At 38.3% G+C, this 16619-nt stretch overlaps 1 protein-coding gene across 6 annotated transcripts in view; it reads right to left on the bottom strand.

Moving 5' to 3' along the window:
* The window catches only part of slc4a4b (solute carrier family 4 member 4b), a 113926-nt gene extending 98032 nt beyond the window's left edge, over positions 1 to 15894 (bottom strand). For all 6 annotated transcript variants that reach the window (XM_063011493.1, XM_063011494.1, XM_063011499.1 and 3 more), the window contains exon 1: positions 15582 to 15894. In XM_063011493.1, coding sequence (XP_062867563.1) covers positions 15582 to 15598 — 17 coding nt within the window. In that variant the 5' untranslated portion in view covers positions 15599 to 15894. The remainder of the gene's footprint in view (positions 1 to 15581) is intronic.
* Positions 15895 to 16619: the final 725 nt, after the last annotated feature.

Below are 16619 nucleotides of genomic sequence, written 5' to 3'. Positions count from 1 at the left end.
AAGGCCGCAATCACAATATATACTGGGATTCAGATATGCTTAAAATGTCCCACTGATTTAAAAATGTAAATACTGTAAACATATTTCACTCACTGGCTTTGCATGTAATAATACACTGATCAGCCATAACATTAAAACCACCTCCTTGTTTCTACACTCACTGTCCATTTTATCAGCTCCACTTATCATATAGAAGCACTTTGTAGCTCTACAATTACTGACTGTGGTCCATCTGTTTCTCTACATATCTTTTCAACCTGCTTTCATGCTGTTCTTCAATGGTCAGGACCCCCACAGAGCAGGTATTATTTAGGTGGTGGATCATTCTCAGCTCTGCAGTGACACTGACATGGTGGTGGTGTGTTAGTGTGTGTTGTGCTGGTATGAGTGGATCAGACACACCAGCGCTGCTGGAGTTTTTAAATACTGTGTCCACTCACTGTCCACTCTATTAGACACTCCTATCTAGTTGGTCCATGTAGACCCAAAGTCAGAAACGATCGCTCATCTATTGCTGCTGTTTGAGTTGGTCATCTTCTAGACCTTCATCAGTGGTCACAGGACGCTGCCCACGGGGCGCTGTTGGCTGGATATTTTTGGTCGGTGGACTATTCTCAGTCCAGCAGTGATAGTGAGGTGTTTACAAACTCCATCAGCATTGCTGTGTCTTATCCACTCATACCAGCACAACACACACTAACACACTACCTGCTCTGTAGTGGTCCTGTGGGGGTCCTGACCATTTAGGAACAGCATGAAAGGGGGCTAACAAAGCATGCAGAGAAACAGATGGACCACAGTCAGTAATTGTAGAACTACAAAGTGCTCCTATATGGTAAGTGGAGCTGATAAAATGGACAGTGAGTGTAGAAACAAGGAGGTGGCTGATCGGTGTATATTGTAATTAAGGCCCTATCGAATTAACGGCTGTGAAAATCACGTCACAGACCGTTTTGAAGTTTGTGTTTAATGGTTGGTTACATGAGTGACTATCACTATGATGCAGTCCTAGCAATCCTAGAGCAATTCAGTTAGCAACTGGTAAGTCAAAAATGTCTGAGATGTCAAAGTGTAAAGTAGATAAAAACACTACTCGGGGAACTGAGTTTGGAAACTGGGGGTGTGGCAAATCAAGGATAAGAATTTTCATCTTTGAGACTGTCGCTGGATGTTCTAGGTTTACATTCAACCATTGAGGTACATTTTCCTGTGAATTTAATAGGGCCCTAGTCATACTATATGGAAAAATGCATTGCACACTGAAGGCACACTGGTATAGCTAAGTCAGAATTCTTTACTGAGTGGTCACTGTTAACCATTTACTGATACTACAAGTGATATTTAATGAGATACATTTACGGCATTTAATACGCAACAATCTTTCTAAAAGCGGTTTAGATATTTTGTAAAAATAAAAACTGTGAACTTTACATGTTTTTTTTTAACTTATCCAGAATGCTGTCTCTCCTTAAGTCAGCAATGAACTCACACATAAACACAGTGAATGAAAAGCTCTGTGTGTTCTGTCTGAAGGCCATTTCTCCACCCAGCCCTGCTAATCTTTTGGTTTTTTCCTATTTGCAATACCTGTGCTGGTAATTCCACTTGCAAAAGCACAGCAGGAAATGGGCATGCATTTAATCTGGCACCGCTGATAGTGGTGTTTTCCGCTGTATTGTAATATCTAGATAACAGGCAGAACACCACATGAAGAGGTCGTATCCAGCGTTAACTTACATGTTAGCTCTTCCTTTTCATAATCCATACAAAGGAATGAGGAAAGTAATGTGGCTTTTGGTTTAAGATTTTAACCACCGATAGTCACGGATTTTTTGAAACAAATTACAATGAAGTGTGTGTGGGTCAAAGACGAGACGTAACTTTTTAGTGTCCCCACTTGATAAATAATATACAATTATATTAATATAAGTGGATATACCTTCAATCTACTCCATTTGTACATGTTTACTGAAACTTAAAGTAATTTTTACAGAAAATGTATGATTTTTGAAAAAATAACCCTTGAAACCCCCAAAATGTCCTTCAGTGCAACGGTCCCCCTACCCCTTTAAGTAATAAAACATTAAGAAAAAACTAATTAATCTTAAGTAAAACTTAAAATTTACTGCTTTGGCATAATTGTACAAATGTCATGTGTGACATATTAAATAATATTCAATCAGATGTGTTTTTTAATATTAATAATATTCAGGATACTTTCAGTCCCCATTTTCCCAATCAAGTTTCAAGTTTTCCCAAGTTGTCATTCAGTACAACGTTAATAAAAAGCCTTATTTTAATATGCGATCAAGTTACTGCAGTCATGTGACCAATTATAACAACAAAAGAAGACACCTGGGGACCCTTCAGCACACACACGAGGTCAATGCATTTTAACATTATTTGATAAAAATGTCTTTTTACTGACACAGTACATTAAATAACAAAACTGAGTGTCATTCAGTACAACACAGAAAACGTAATATTACGGTTACTCTTGTAAACAAACAAGGTCATTAACATTTAAATGTGAATATGTGTAGAAATGTCTTTGAGCTAAGGTCAATGTTAGCTTTGGCTAACCACTGGGATAACTGTAAAATGTGCTAAAGTAAAATATCTGTCATTCAGTACAACAGAATTTCGCTGTTGCACTAAATTGACAAGGACATTATTATACTGACTTTTTAATGTTTTAAAATGATTTTGTAAAGCAAAATTGAAACAGAAATTCCTTTGTGTGGCCAAATCCACCTGATGAAATTTACTACCTTAAGTCTAATGTCAAAATCATAATCGCAGAACCAAAGCCATGTACAGCAAGAACCTCAAGGTTAACAACAAAAGATAAAATGTGACTTCAAATGGTTTTCACTGCTGAATGAATTTAGATTTACTGCAGCAACTTTTTCACGTGTTATGACACAAATTCCACACTTCCACACTGTTCTGGTGCCTTACAAGTTGTTATGATGGCTTCATTAGCTATGTTTTAATATTAAAATGCTTCATGAATATATTGAAATGCTTTAACAGCAACCATTTTTTCATGCTATGACAGGACTTCAAATGATCTTATGTTACATCACTTTTATATCACTTTTAAACTTTATTTCAGAATAAAGTTTACGTTTTTGATTGCCTTACTTTTTTCATGATGTTTGTTTGTTTGTTTATTAGGATTTTAACGTCATGTTTTACACTTTCGGTTACATTCATGACAGAAACGGTACTTCCACACAAGATTCATTAGTTCACAAGGCTTTATCAAACACAGTCATGGACAATTTAGTGTGTCCAATTCACCTCACTTGCATGTTTTTGGACTTTGGGAGGAAACCGGAGCTCCCGGAGTAAACCCACGCAGACACGGGGAGAACATGCAAACTCATGATGGAGTAATATTATAACACATACTTGCCACTGGTGTGGCATATTTTCATTCTACTACTGCTACTTTAATCAATAAAGAACTTAAAAACAAATTAAGTCATGAATATTCTGATGTAACAGGATAATTTGGAGTATGTCATTCAGTGCAGCATAAAATCATCATACAGTGCAACAAAAACATTTGCTTAAAATAACTGTAATAAGTAATTATTATATATATTTTTTCATGTGAATGCAAGAGAATCCAGGCCTGCTTCATAGAAAACTGAGTTTGATTGGGTTTCAAATAGAATAGAATGAGTAGCAAAAACGTCTTGTATACAAATAAACTAAATCCCAAGACGCATTAGAGTACAAACAATGCACAGAAAATTTAAAACAGGGTAAGTACAGTTTCTTCTGAGGTTTTTAAATCTTTTGTAAGAGATATACTAAACTTATAAATGTGAAATGGCTAAGATTGTTCCTTGTGTGTGTATTTTTTCATAAATTAGTCGTTGCACTGAATGACATTTTTGTGCCCTTGTTGTGTGTCAACAACACTAAAACTATCAAATAAGCAAAATGCTGAGAAAAAAAATACATATTTACATAGGTGACACATTTCTGCACAATATTAAATGAAAAAAATATACAATTTAACCATTTTAATTTTTTGGTACTTGGAACACCCTATTCGTCTTTCACTCGTGTGTATGTGTGTGTGTGTGTGTGTGTTCATTTTCCAATCACTGTGTTTGACAGGTGCTATTATGTTAAAGATAACTCAAATAGAGCTGTAATGAACTGTCCAGGGCAAGCTGTAGCCTAGTGGTTAGGACTAGTAATCCAAAGGTTGCTGGTTCAAGCCCCACCACTGCTAGGTTGCTGCTGTTGGGCCCTTGAGCAAGGCCCTTAACCCTTAGTTGCTCAGACTGTGTACTGTAACTGTAATGTAAGTCGCTTTGGATAAAGGAGTCTGCTAAATGCTGAAAATGTAATGTAAATGTCCACTTAATTTAAGGGTATGTGGTTGTCCAGTTATTAAGATACAATACAAATAATCACTCGAATTTCCCCCATGGGGATCAATAAAGGAATCTTATCTTATCTTAATCAAAAGGTTCCTGGATCAAGTCCTATCACTGCCAGGCTGCCACTGGTTGGGGAAAAAGAAGCAAGCAGTGGCTTCACACAGTCTGTAGCTCTTGTTAGGAAAATGACATTTCTTACACACGCTGTTTTGATTAAATAGGCACAAATTCCAACAGACACACTCAAAAGTTTTGTGGAGTTTTCCTTAAAATTAAAGGATGATATAGCTGCAATAAGGGGGCCACTTCATAATAAAGCTCAAAGATTTGGAATAGGACGTCCAACATGCTTTTGGTCAGGTGTCCACATACTTTTGACTATAAACAGCAGTCATAACATTAAAACATAAGCCATAACATTAAAACCACCTCCTTGTTTCTACACTCACTGTCCATTTTATCAGCTCCACTTAGCATATAGGAGCACTTTGTAGTTCTACAATTACTGACTGTAGTCCATCTGTTTCTCTACACGCTTTGTTAGCCCCCTTTCATGCTGTTCTTCAATGGTCAGGACCCCCACAGGACCACCACAGAGCAGGTATTATTTAGGTGGTGGATGATTCTCAGCACTGCAGTGACAATGACATGATGGTGGTGTGTTAGTGTGTGTTGTGCTGGTATGAGTGGATCAGTTTTTAAATACCGTGTCCTCTCACTGTCCACTCTATTAGACACTCCTACCTAGTCGGTCCACCTTGTAGATGTAAAGTCAGAGACGATCGCACATCTATTGCCGCTGTTTGAGTTGGTCATCTTCTAGACCTTCATCAGTGGTCACAGGACGCTAACTACAGGGTGCTGTTGGCTGGATATTTTTGGTTGGTGGACTATTCTCAGTCCAGCAGTGACAGTGAGGTGTTAAAAAACTCCACCAAACTGAGAATGATCCACCACCCAAATAATACCTACTCTGTAGTGGTCCTGGGAGAGTCCTGACCATTGAAGAACAGGGTGAAAGCAGGCCAAAAAAGCATGCAGAGAAACAGATGGACTACAGTCAGTAATTGTAGAACTACAAAGTGCTCCTATATGGTAAGTGGAGCTGATAAAATGGACAGTGAGTGTAGAAACAAGGAGGTGGTTTTAATGTTATGGTTGATTAGTTATATTACAGGTACTCAAGCTGCAGTTTGTTTAAACCATTCAAATAATTTAAATCATTAATTAAGTGATCAGACTTCATGACACTAATGCTGTCATGCAAGGTGCTTAAGGCATGTAAAAAACAATTGGGGAGATTATGGTCTTGTGACAAGATCAAAACTCTATGGACTGTCCAGAAATGTCCAGTTCACACAGGAATAGTATTGGATCTTGCCGGATACTTCTAGTTTTGCTCATTTTGTCACATTTAACTGTTTTACATCTTACAACTAATTTCAATATTGGACAGACTACATGAGTAAACACCTAGCTTTAAAATATTTATTAAAATTTCACCCATGTAAAAAAGTAATAACTGCTTGTCATAACTGCAAAGTTATAACTTTGACTAGGCCACTCAAAAATCTTAAATTTAGTTCTTTTAAGCCATTCAGAGGTGAGGTGGACTTTCTTGTGCGCTTCGGATCACTGTCCTGCTGCATAACCCAATAGTGTGTAAGCTTTAGGTCACAAACTGACAGTTGGACATTCCCCTTCAGGGTTTTCTGATAGAGAGCAGAATTTATGGTTTCATTAGTTTGATAATCTGAAACAAATTGGGAGGGGGCAAATACTTTTACACAGCACTTTAGATGTAGTGAACAGTTATCAAATAAAACCTATTTTAAGAGGACAATCCAGCAGGAAGCAAAGTACTTTATATGGTTGACTGACAAGTAAAAACCATGCTCAGTGATTTGGGGAATCTGGTTTCAGATTAGCACTTTCAATTGCTACACACTTATTGAAGTCACACTTCTTATTCTGTAAGAACAGAAATTAATGCCCCAATTGCACTATGGGACACTTATAAATCTTGATAAACTGATGAATGTTATTTAGACTATTGCACATGTAAGGAACAGTTGGCAGTCTCCTCAAGAGATAATCTTATTATCTCCACGCTGGTACTAATTTGACAGTTAACCAGGCCATGCTGGTACTAATTTGACAGCATTTGGTACCTCTGTATAGTTATACACTACACCGATCAACCATAACATTAAAACCACCTCCTTGTTTCTACACTCACTGTCCATTTTATCGGCTTCACTTACCATATAGAAGCACTTTGTAGTTCTACAATTACTGACTGTAGTCCATCTGTTTCTCTGCATGCTTTGTTAGCCCCCTTTCATGCCGTTCTTCAACGGTCAGGACCCCCACAGGACCACTACAGAGCAGGTATTATTTAGGTTGTGGATCATTCTCAGCACTGCAGTGACACTGACATGGTGGTGGTGTGTTAGTGTGTTGTGCTGGTATGAGTGGATAAGACACAGCAGCGCTGCTGGAGTTTTTAAACACCTCACTGTCACTGCTACACGCCAACCAAAAATATCCAGCCAACAGCGCCCCGTGGGCAGCGTCCTGGGAACACAGGTAAGGGTCTAGAAGATGACCAACTCAAACAGCAGCAATAGATGAGCGATCGTCTCTGACTTTACATCTACAAGGTGGACCAACTAGGTAGGAGTGTCTAATAGAGTGGACAGTGAGTGGACACGGTATTTAAAAACTCCAGCAGCGCTGCTGTGTCTGATCCACTCATACCAGCACAACACACACTAACACACCACCACCATGTCAGTGTCACTGCAGTGCAGAGAATCATCCACCACCCAAGTAATACCTGCTCTGTGGTGGTCCTGACCATTGAAGAACAGCATAAAAGCAGGCAGGTAGAGAAACAGATGGACTCCAATCAGTAATTGTAGAACTTCAAAGTGCTCCTATATGGTAAGTGAAGCAGATAAAATGGACAGTGAGTGTAGAAAAAAGGAGGTGGTTTTACTGTTATGGCTGATTAGTGTACAGTATATGGACACCTGACCATGTGCTTGCTGGTTGTCCCATTTCAAAAACTAATGGTATTAAAATAGAGTGACCTCTGTGTAATCTTTTCAGCTACAACAACAGCCACTCTTCTGAGACGTCTTCTCACAAGACTTTAAAGTATGACTGTAAGAATGTGTGCCCATTATGTTAAAAGAGCATTTGTCTGGCTGGGCACTGATGTTGGTCAAGAAAGTCTCATGAATTCAGTAATTAGAAGGGGTATCCCAATACTTTTGTCTATATAGTGAATACATGGCACACAAGTTGAACACTTGACTTGCCAAGCTAATTTCCTGTATACCTTGTGGTTCTAAAATAAGTGCCTGACTCTAATTTTAATTCTGACTTTAAGAAGGTAATTGGTTTTGTCAAATCCTTTTCAGTAATGGTAACTATATAAAGAGTTTCTAAGCTTGGGTTACATCACAGCAGAGTTTAGTACTATGCCAAGCATGTGGACACCTAACCAAGAGATTGGTGGACATCCCGTTCCAGATTGTGACCATTAAAACTGGGATGAGCCCTCTCTTTGTGGGTATAACTGCTTCCACACCACACTGTCCATGGGAAGTTGTGCCATCAGGTTAAAAAAGCATTTGTAAAGTCACTGGAGTTTCTACAAAGCAAACTTTTGAAAACATGTTTTTATAGCTTTGTACACAGGACACAGACGGAAAACAGGAAACAGCCTTAAACTGTAAAGATGTCAGTGATGACTGGATATTATTATCTTAAACACTTTATAAGAGTTATATGGCTATTGTACTAGTAATGCACTGAGTTTATTAGGTACCTTGTAGTCACTGGCCATTGTATTAGGTGCAACATACAGGTTTGATTTTATCAACTGCTTTAGTCTGGACAGGTTGTGGCAGGTCCAGTTCCACCATGAAGCACTGGCTACAAGGCAGGATTCCAATCAACAGGGTGACAATCCACCGCAGGGCTTCGATGACCCCTCAGACATAGCCAGTCGTGTCTGTGTAGATGCCCGGCTGGCCAGTGACACCACTGAGATTCAAATCCAGCCTCACTCTTATACCTAAAATTTAATAGACCACCACCGAGCAGATGTTGCCTGGAAGGTGGCGCTTTGGTCACAGAGCAGTGATACAGACAGAGTAATGTTATATTGACATGGTAGTGCATGTGCCAATGATACAAGTTTGTGGTGGTTCATTATTTTTTTGAACAGTAGAGGGGGGCTGGGGTTTTACAAGCTGCACATAGCAAAAGATGGGCTACGTCAGTATACTTATACCTTTTTATTTTTTTACCTATATACCCCATTTCTAAAGAAGTTATAAAACAACAAGTGTATGATTTATTCATTTTCTTGAATCATTATTTAACAGACAAAAGTACAAAGAAAATATTTCCAATGTTTACAGTAACCAACTTAACTGTATTGGGTAAATATAAACAAAAAATCTGATGCCTGCAACACCCAGAAGATGTTGGTTCTAAACAGAATTGGTGCAACTGGTTGCATTTTTGATGCAGTGGTAGACTGTGTACAGTGACAACGGTTTTTCCAAACTCCTCTTGAGCCCATGTGTCTATGTTTAGCACAGCAGCATGACAGTCAAGCAATTCCATCTAAGGGCTCAAAGATCACACACATTTAATAGTGGATTCTGAACTTGCCCTACACTTTTCTCTCTCTCTCTTTCTCCAAATTTCCCCCCAATTTTCTCCCCTAATCTAGTCGTATCCAATTACCCTGATTGCGTTACGCTTCACCTCTACCGATACAACCCTCCACCGCTGACTGAGAAGCTTTGCAACTGACACACGCCCCCTCCGACACGTGCTCAGTACCGACTGCCTCTTTTCACCTGCACGAGGCGAGTTCATATGCGGATCAGCCTTGTGCATTTAGAGCCACACCCTGATCAGGATTATTTCCATCAATCAGCCAGCAGAGGTCGTAACTGCATCAGTTATGAAGAACCCTGGTCCGGCTTACCCACCCTGTGAACAACAGCCAATCGTTGTTCATGTGGCCGCGCAGCCCAGCTGGATGGCAGAGCTTAGATTCGATACGATGTATTTGAAATCCCAGCTCTGGTGTGCTAGCGTGTTTTTACCGCTGCGCCACCTGAGCTGCCAACTTGCCCTACACTTATTGAAATTGACTCCTTTCACAATATGTTGTATGGAAGATGGTAAAGGACCTGAATAATTTGCATTGATATCTGTTCTTTCTTAAGTGACTGACAATCATTTTATAAAGTTTGGGCCACAGCCCATCCTTATGTGCACAGACTAAGCTTTTGGTGGATTCTCCCTTTATACCCCAAAAAATTAGAGAAAACATTGAAAGTAATTTCTTAGTACTTTTGTCAGGTAAATACATTTTCAAAAGAATTAGCAAATCACAAATCATTGCTTTTACTGCATTTTATGAAATTTCCAACTTTTCTGGAAATAGGGTTTGTGCAAAGTGAACTAATGTGGTAAATGTGCCTAATAAAATAGCCAGTGAGTGTGCCCACCTAAATCCTAATAGCTGTCATTATTGTTATGGCACACATAGATACAGATACAGGTGGAATATGTGGTTGGTGATAATTCCATACCAAAACGGTGACACTGACATTGTACATAGTAGAGCATTTGCACTGATACAAATACAATAGGCACCACAGCATTGCTGCCACACGAAAATACCCAACCAACAGAACTGTGTGTTTGGTAACTGAATAAGAAAAAAGAAACTATAGTATCTAACAGTATGCTTTTAAGGTATACAGATAAGGGAACAGCAGGTGGACAGTGCACCTTATGAAGCCACACAATGTATAGAAGAGTTCATCATTTAAATAATATTTAGTCAGAGGTGATACGATGGTGTTTTTATGCATGAACTGTTTAGTTACACTGTTATATAATTAACAGCAACAATGCACTTTAGTCAGTCATTGTATCATTTAAAAATTAACCTACATGGTAAGTGTGCTTACAAATGGCCAATAAGTGTGGTGTACCTTATTGTATGGCTGTACATTTTCACATATTGGGCATGAACCTCACGGCTGTGTCTGCGTCTCATGGTATCACACCGTACGTCTCATTTCTCACACACTGGCAGGGCCGGAGTGGGCCCCTTTTTCAGCCCGGGAGTTTCATACCCCATTTGTACAGGAGCAATAAGTTGAAATGAAAATAATTTGAAATTAAAACTGCATTTGTCTTCCCAACAGAGAGGTGCTCTATTGTTAGGTTTACACTAAACTCTTAAGTAGCTTCACTACACGCATATGTAGTAGGCTACCTACAGCATCAAAAGCCTCCTAAGCAATGCACTGGTTTCTGCAACTTTATTAATAACAGTGTCATTGTCTATAGACATGAGACATGGCTTATCTGCTGCTCTGAGGCTAAAAAAAACATTTCATTAAGGGTTAGCCTATTTTGCTGAATAACATAACATGCTTGAAGTTTTTTTTTTTGTTTTTTTTTAACAATTTAGCCTATATTATGATTGTGTAAGATTGATAGTGATTTAGGCTATTTTGTCTCCATTTGTTAAAATAAATTAGGCTATCGTGCTGACATCTTTCTGAATGTCTGAACAATTTAACATACAGTACAGGCCAAAAGTTTGGACACACCAGCCAAAAGTTTGGACACACCTTCTCTTCAATGTTTTTTCTTGATTATTTTTATTTTCTACATTGTAGATTAATACTGAAGACGTCCAAACTATGAAGAATTATGTAGTGAACCAAAAAGTGTTAAACAAACCAGAATATGTTTTATATTTTACCAACTCTACCTCTGCACAACCCAACTGATGGTCTCAAACACATTAAAAAAGCAACAAATTCCAAAAATTCACTCTAGACAAGGCACAAACATTCATTGAAAACCATTCCAGGTGGAAACCTAATAAAGCTGGTTGAGAAAATTTCAAAGAGTGTGCAAATCTGTCATTAAAGCAAAAGATGGCTACTTTAAAGAATCTAAAATATAAAACATATTCTGGTTTGTTTAACACTTTTTTGTTTACTACATAATTCCATACGTGTTCCTTCATAGTTTGGATGTCTTTAGTATTAATCTACAATGTAGAAAATTTAAAAAAAATTAAGAAAAACCACAGGAATGAGAAGGTGTGTCCAAACTTTTGGCCTGTACTGTATATCATGTATATTCTGTACGTTATATTTTACATTACAAATAACTATCTTAGTTTAAATAACTCCGTTAGACTGTCCTCAGTACAGTAGCGTCGGAACAAAAACATTCCATTAATGAGTTAGTCTATTTAATATATTACACTTCAAATTATGTTTATTATTTTCAGCTTGAAACTGGATATTTCTGATTGATGGTGTGTATTGGGTTCTACAAAATAAACTACGCTAAGTTGACGTTGCAAATGTTGCGCAATAGCCTTACAGTGACTATACAAAATTTTTTATATAGTCTGGGGTCTGTCCTCTGGAAAACAGGTCTGTTAATTTGGCACATTTGGCAGCATCTTCTTCCAATGCCTTTCTTTTTTTTTACCTGGCCTTTTCGGCTCCACCTGGCCTCTTCCTGCCCTCCATCACCACCGACTGATGGTTTGCGCTATTCTGTTGCTATATTTATTTATATACTTTTACCGGCGCTCCAGAAAAGACGCCTCGTGGGCCCAACCAACTTAAACATTTGGGAGGGGAGAATTCCCTCAGATGGTAGAACCAATTTAATCTACTGCAATGTGATGAATGGAGAATGAATGCAAGAAGAAGATTAGATAAGTGACAGATAAGTGTCAAAATTATTTTTCCCATCCAACCGGCCCAAACTTGAGATGGACATGAGCCAGCCCATCGGGAATCCTCCCGAATCTCCCGATTAGCCACTCCGGGCTTGCACACTGGCGGTGAAACTTAAGCACAAGGTCATGTTGCAAAAGAGATATGAATAAGAATAAAGACATAATAATGAAATCTAAATAGATGGGTACATAATAATGAAATCTAAATAGATGGGTACATAATAATGAAATCTAAATAGATGGGTACATAATAATGAAATCTAAATAGATGGGTACATAATAATGAAATCTAAATAGATGGGTACATAATAATGAAATCTATATAGATGGGTACATAATAATGAAATCTATATAGATGGCTCATTCTACTATGTTACTTTGATTAATCAGATAAGACAATCACAGCTTTGCTTTGTCACTTTGTCAAATAACTTGCTGTCAAAATGTAATTAGTGTCACTTGTCAAAACATTTTTGGTCATTTCTTTAGGAGGTAAGGGTACGTAATCAGGAATTAAATGCTTAACGTAACTATCTCATACATATGGACTTTTACCAGAGAAAGAAATAGGCAGATTAACAAACTGAGATTGAAAGTGCCACAGTATGTCATAAATAGCACATTTTGCTGGTTAGTTGTAATCCTTGATCCTTGGAATATGGCAAGAACCACAGAAAAAGCTCAGCTTCTGCATTAGGATTATAGTTCATACACTCTAATATGTGATTAAAGTAAATTACACTGTTTTGTAGGTGGTAACTGTGTTCTGCAGTATTGTGTAAACGTGTGTGCACGTTTATTTTAGAGCATCTATAGTTTAGGTTGTCACCCTATAGACCTATGTCATTATATATATGTACACTAATCAGCCATAATATTAAAACCACCTCTTTGTTTCAACACTCACTGTCCATTTTATCAGCTCCACTCACCATATAGAAGCACTTTGTAGTTCTACAATTACTGACTGTAGTCCATCTGTTTCTCTACGTACTTTCTTAACCTGCTCTCACCCTGTTCTTCAATATATATATAGAGGGGAAGCTCATTGTCGGCTTACATTATAAAATTTGTCAGTTTATTTATACATAAATTCTGCCCTCCGTTCCTTTTCAAGAAAATGGCCTGGAATGGGATGCAGTTTGTCTTTCGACTTCACTCGCAAAATCCGCGATGGGACTGAAGCTCCCAGTGATAGCTGTCAATCAAAACGGGATTCAGCCTTTCGACTGATCCTCCAATCATCTTGCAGAAGCTCAGCGTCCGGACCCGCCCACAGCTCCATTCACCCCCAGAGACGCTCAGCGTCCGGGGGCGGGACAAAATTGTGGCATTTATCCAATGACCGGCGAGTTTCGAAGCAATGAAAAAAAACGTTCCATGCAGTCCCGTTGAAGTGAATAGACGCTCAGCTTCTACGGGCAAATGCATTGAGCTACGGGAATGTATGACAAGTTCGAGTCAGTGATTTGTGATAAGCAGCTGATTCTGAACGAACTCGTCTTCGAGATGAACGTGTTCTAACGCATTTGTAGTCAATGAAATGTTAACACAACTGTACGTATTTGACCGTTTAATTTTTGACATTTTAGGGGAAGCTGAGCATATAACATATGACTGACATATAAATCATCTTACACATATCAAGTATGTGTTGTGAATAAATGGTTTGCGCCATTCAAGTGTAATTTTGACAGACTGCTTTGGTACGACAGAACTACGTGACACTTATTATATTTTGACAGCAAGTTATTTGACAAATTGACAAAGCAAAGCTGTGATTGATTGTCTTATCTGATTAATTAAAGTTACACGGTGGAAACACCAATCAATAACACTAATGAATCTATTCCCTGCAAAATGTGTGCCCGTGCTTTAAATGATACTGTTGCTCGCTGGTTTTTGTGTGTTAAACATGATGGCGAACAGGTTGAGACTGTCCTGTAAATCATCTTTCACATATCAAGTATGTTTTGTGAATAAATGGTTTGCGCCATTCAAGTGTAATATATATATAAAATGTTCTCTTACCTCATAAAGACATGACCAAATTTATTTTGATAGACTGGTGGTATGAGAAAACTATTAGTGACACTAATTACATTTTGACTGCAAGTTATTTGACAAAGTGACAAAGCAAAGCTGTGATTGATTGTCTTATCTGATTAATTAAAGTAACAAGGTGGAGAGACCAATCAATAAAGTTAAATATACAGTATATATATATATAACACTAATAGATCTATTCCCTGCAAAATGCGTGTCCGGGCTATAAATGATACTGTTGCTCACTGGTTTTTGTGTGCTGAAGATGATGGCGAACAGGTTGAGACTGTCCTGTAAATCATCTTCCGGCATTCAAGTGTTAACATCATTTTGACTCACACAGTATAGCCAATATGTGAATATTGGGGGGTCGTGTCCCTCTACATACATTTTGATTATGGCCTTGTTATAGTCTACATAATACATCTATATACTATATTTTGGCATTACACACTGACTGGTTTAGCTGTAGTATTCTTATTACCATACCATACAGAGAAACGTGCCACATGGCTTACCTTGCATGTCCTGGGACCAGTGATTTTTTTTTAAATATGTGCTCCAACCATCCTAGTTATCTCGGACCAATTAAAATAATAGTTTTATGTAAAGGACATTTAAAGCAACAATGTTAATAACACATTAGATGATTAGCTGATGATATTTACAAATCCTATGGTGCAAAACCTGACCAGTTAGACCAAAACCCTATTAGTTATTAATAATTACGTTGTTTTTTTGCTTTGTCATCACATAGATGTTTAATATTATTAGATGATTAGCTGATGATATTTACAAATCCTATGGTGCAAAACCTGACCAGTTAGACCAAAACCCTATTAGTTATTAATAATTACGTTGTTTTTTTGCTTTGTCATCACATAATGTTTAATATTACATATGATTGAATCTTATCACTCATATGTGACTTTATATTTTAATCAAATATAGATTTTTTGGAGTTTTCAGAACTCGAGGGGTGTGTAACTGTCAACCATGTCATAACCCAAAGGTTGTTTTAAAGTGAGTGTAAATGTGAAATTTATACTTGATAGTGACTTGCTTCTAAAATTTAAACTAGTTATGAGAAACACACACACACACACACACACACACACACACACACACACACACACACACACACACACACACACACACACGCAGAGAGAGAGAGAGACAGAGACAGAGAGAGACACTGTCCTGAGGTGACAAAGGATTCTATTACATGCTAAGATCCCGCGTGCTGAACAAACTAGGATAGAATATGACACTAAAATTTACCTCAGAATTCCATGTTTACAAATACTCACTTGTGTTTGTCGCTCATTTCGCTTCTTCCTCTCTGTGTGTTTAAAAGTGTGTTTCTGGACTGGAAGTACCACGAGTCTTCCTGTCACTGTGAGAAATTGCGCTCGTAGATATTTAAACGTCGAAATTCAACAATAAAGTTTGTAAAGTAGTGCAGACGAAGCACCGCACTTCAGCAAAGTTTACTCAGTTTGACGTGTTTGTACTTTATCTGTCCGGGTCCAACGGAATTTCACTAACTATACAAACTGAAGCGAAATAATCTCCCTTGTCAGTCATAATTCAAAGTAAAATAAAAAGACAACACGCTTTCCTGACTGAGCACTCGTCTCGAGCGTTTAAAGACGCTTCTTATTTCGGGTCTCTTTTTCATATTTAAAGAGCCATCCCTCCTCCGGCATGACGCGTGTGTGTATGTGTGTGTGTGTAAGAGAGAAAGAGGGAGGGAGGGAGAGCGAGAGCGCGCGCGACTGTGTGAGTGTGTGTGCGCGCGCGCGTACTCGCGTAGGAGACAGTCACAGAGTCAGATTTTTGTGTACACGCGCACACAGTCATATTAACAAATGTACACAGTACATGTTGACAAAAGTATTGGGACATCTCATTATCATTGAATTCAGGTGTTTCATTCAGTCACGTTGCCACATAACCCTAAACCCTCTAACCCTAAAATCACTCAATTACATTTACATTTTTAGCATTTGGTAGACGCCTTTATCCAAAGCAACTTACAGTACCGAGACAGTATACAGTCTGGGCAATTGAGGGTTAAGGGCCTTGCTGAAGGGCCCAACAGCAGCAACATGGCAGTGGTGGGGCTTGAACTGGTGACCTTCTGCTTACTAGTCCAGCACCTTTATTCATTTATTCATTAGGATTTTAACACACTTCTTTTACACACTTGGGTGGCTAAGTGGGTAGCACTGTTGCCTCACAGCAAGAAGGTCCTGGGTTCGATCCCCAGGTGGGGCGGTCCGGGTCCTTTCTGTGTGGAGTTTACATGTTGTCCACGTGGGTTTCCTCCCACAGTCCAAAGACAT

The sequence above is a fragment of the Trichomycterus rosablanca genome, chromosome 16 (genome assembly GCF_030014385.1).
Source record: "Trichomycterus rosablanca isolate fTriRos1 chromosome 16, fTriRos1.hap1, whole genome shotgun sequence".
In the NCBI taxonomy this organism is placed as follows: domain Eukaryota; kingdom Metazoa; phylum Chordata; class Actinopteri; order Siluriformes; family Trichomycteridae; genus Trichomycterus; species Trichomycterus rosablanca.
Note: the sequence above shows the minus strand (reverse complement) of the source record. Positions and strands in the feature narration are given on the sequence as shown.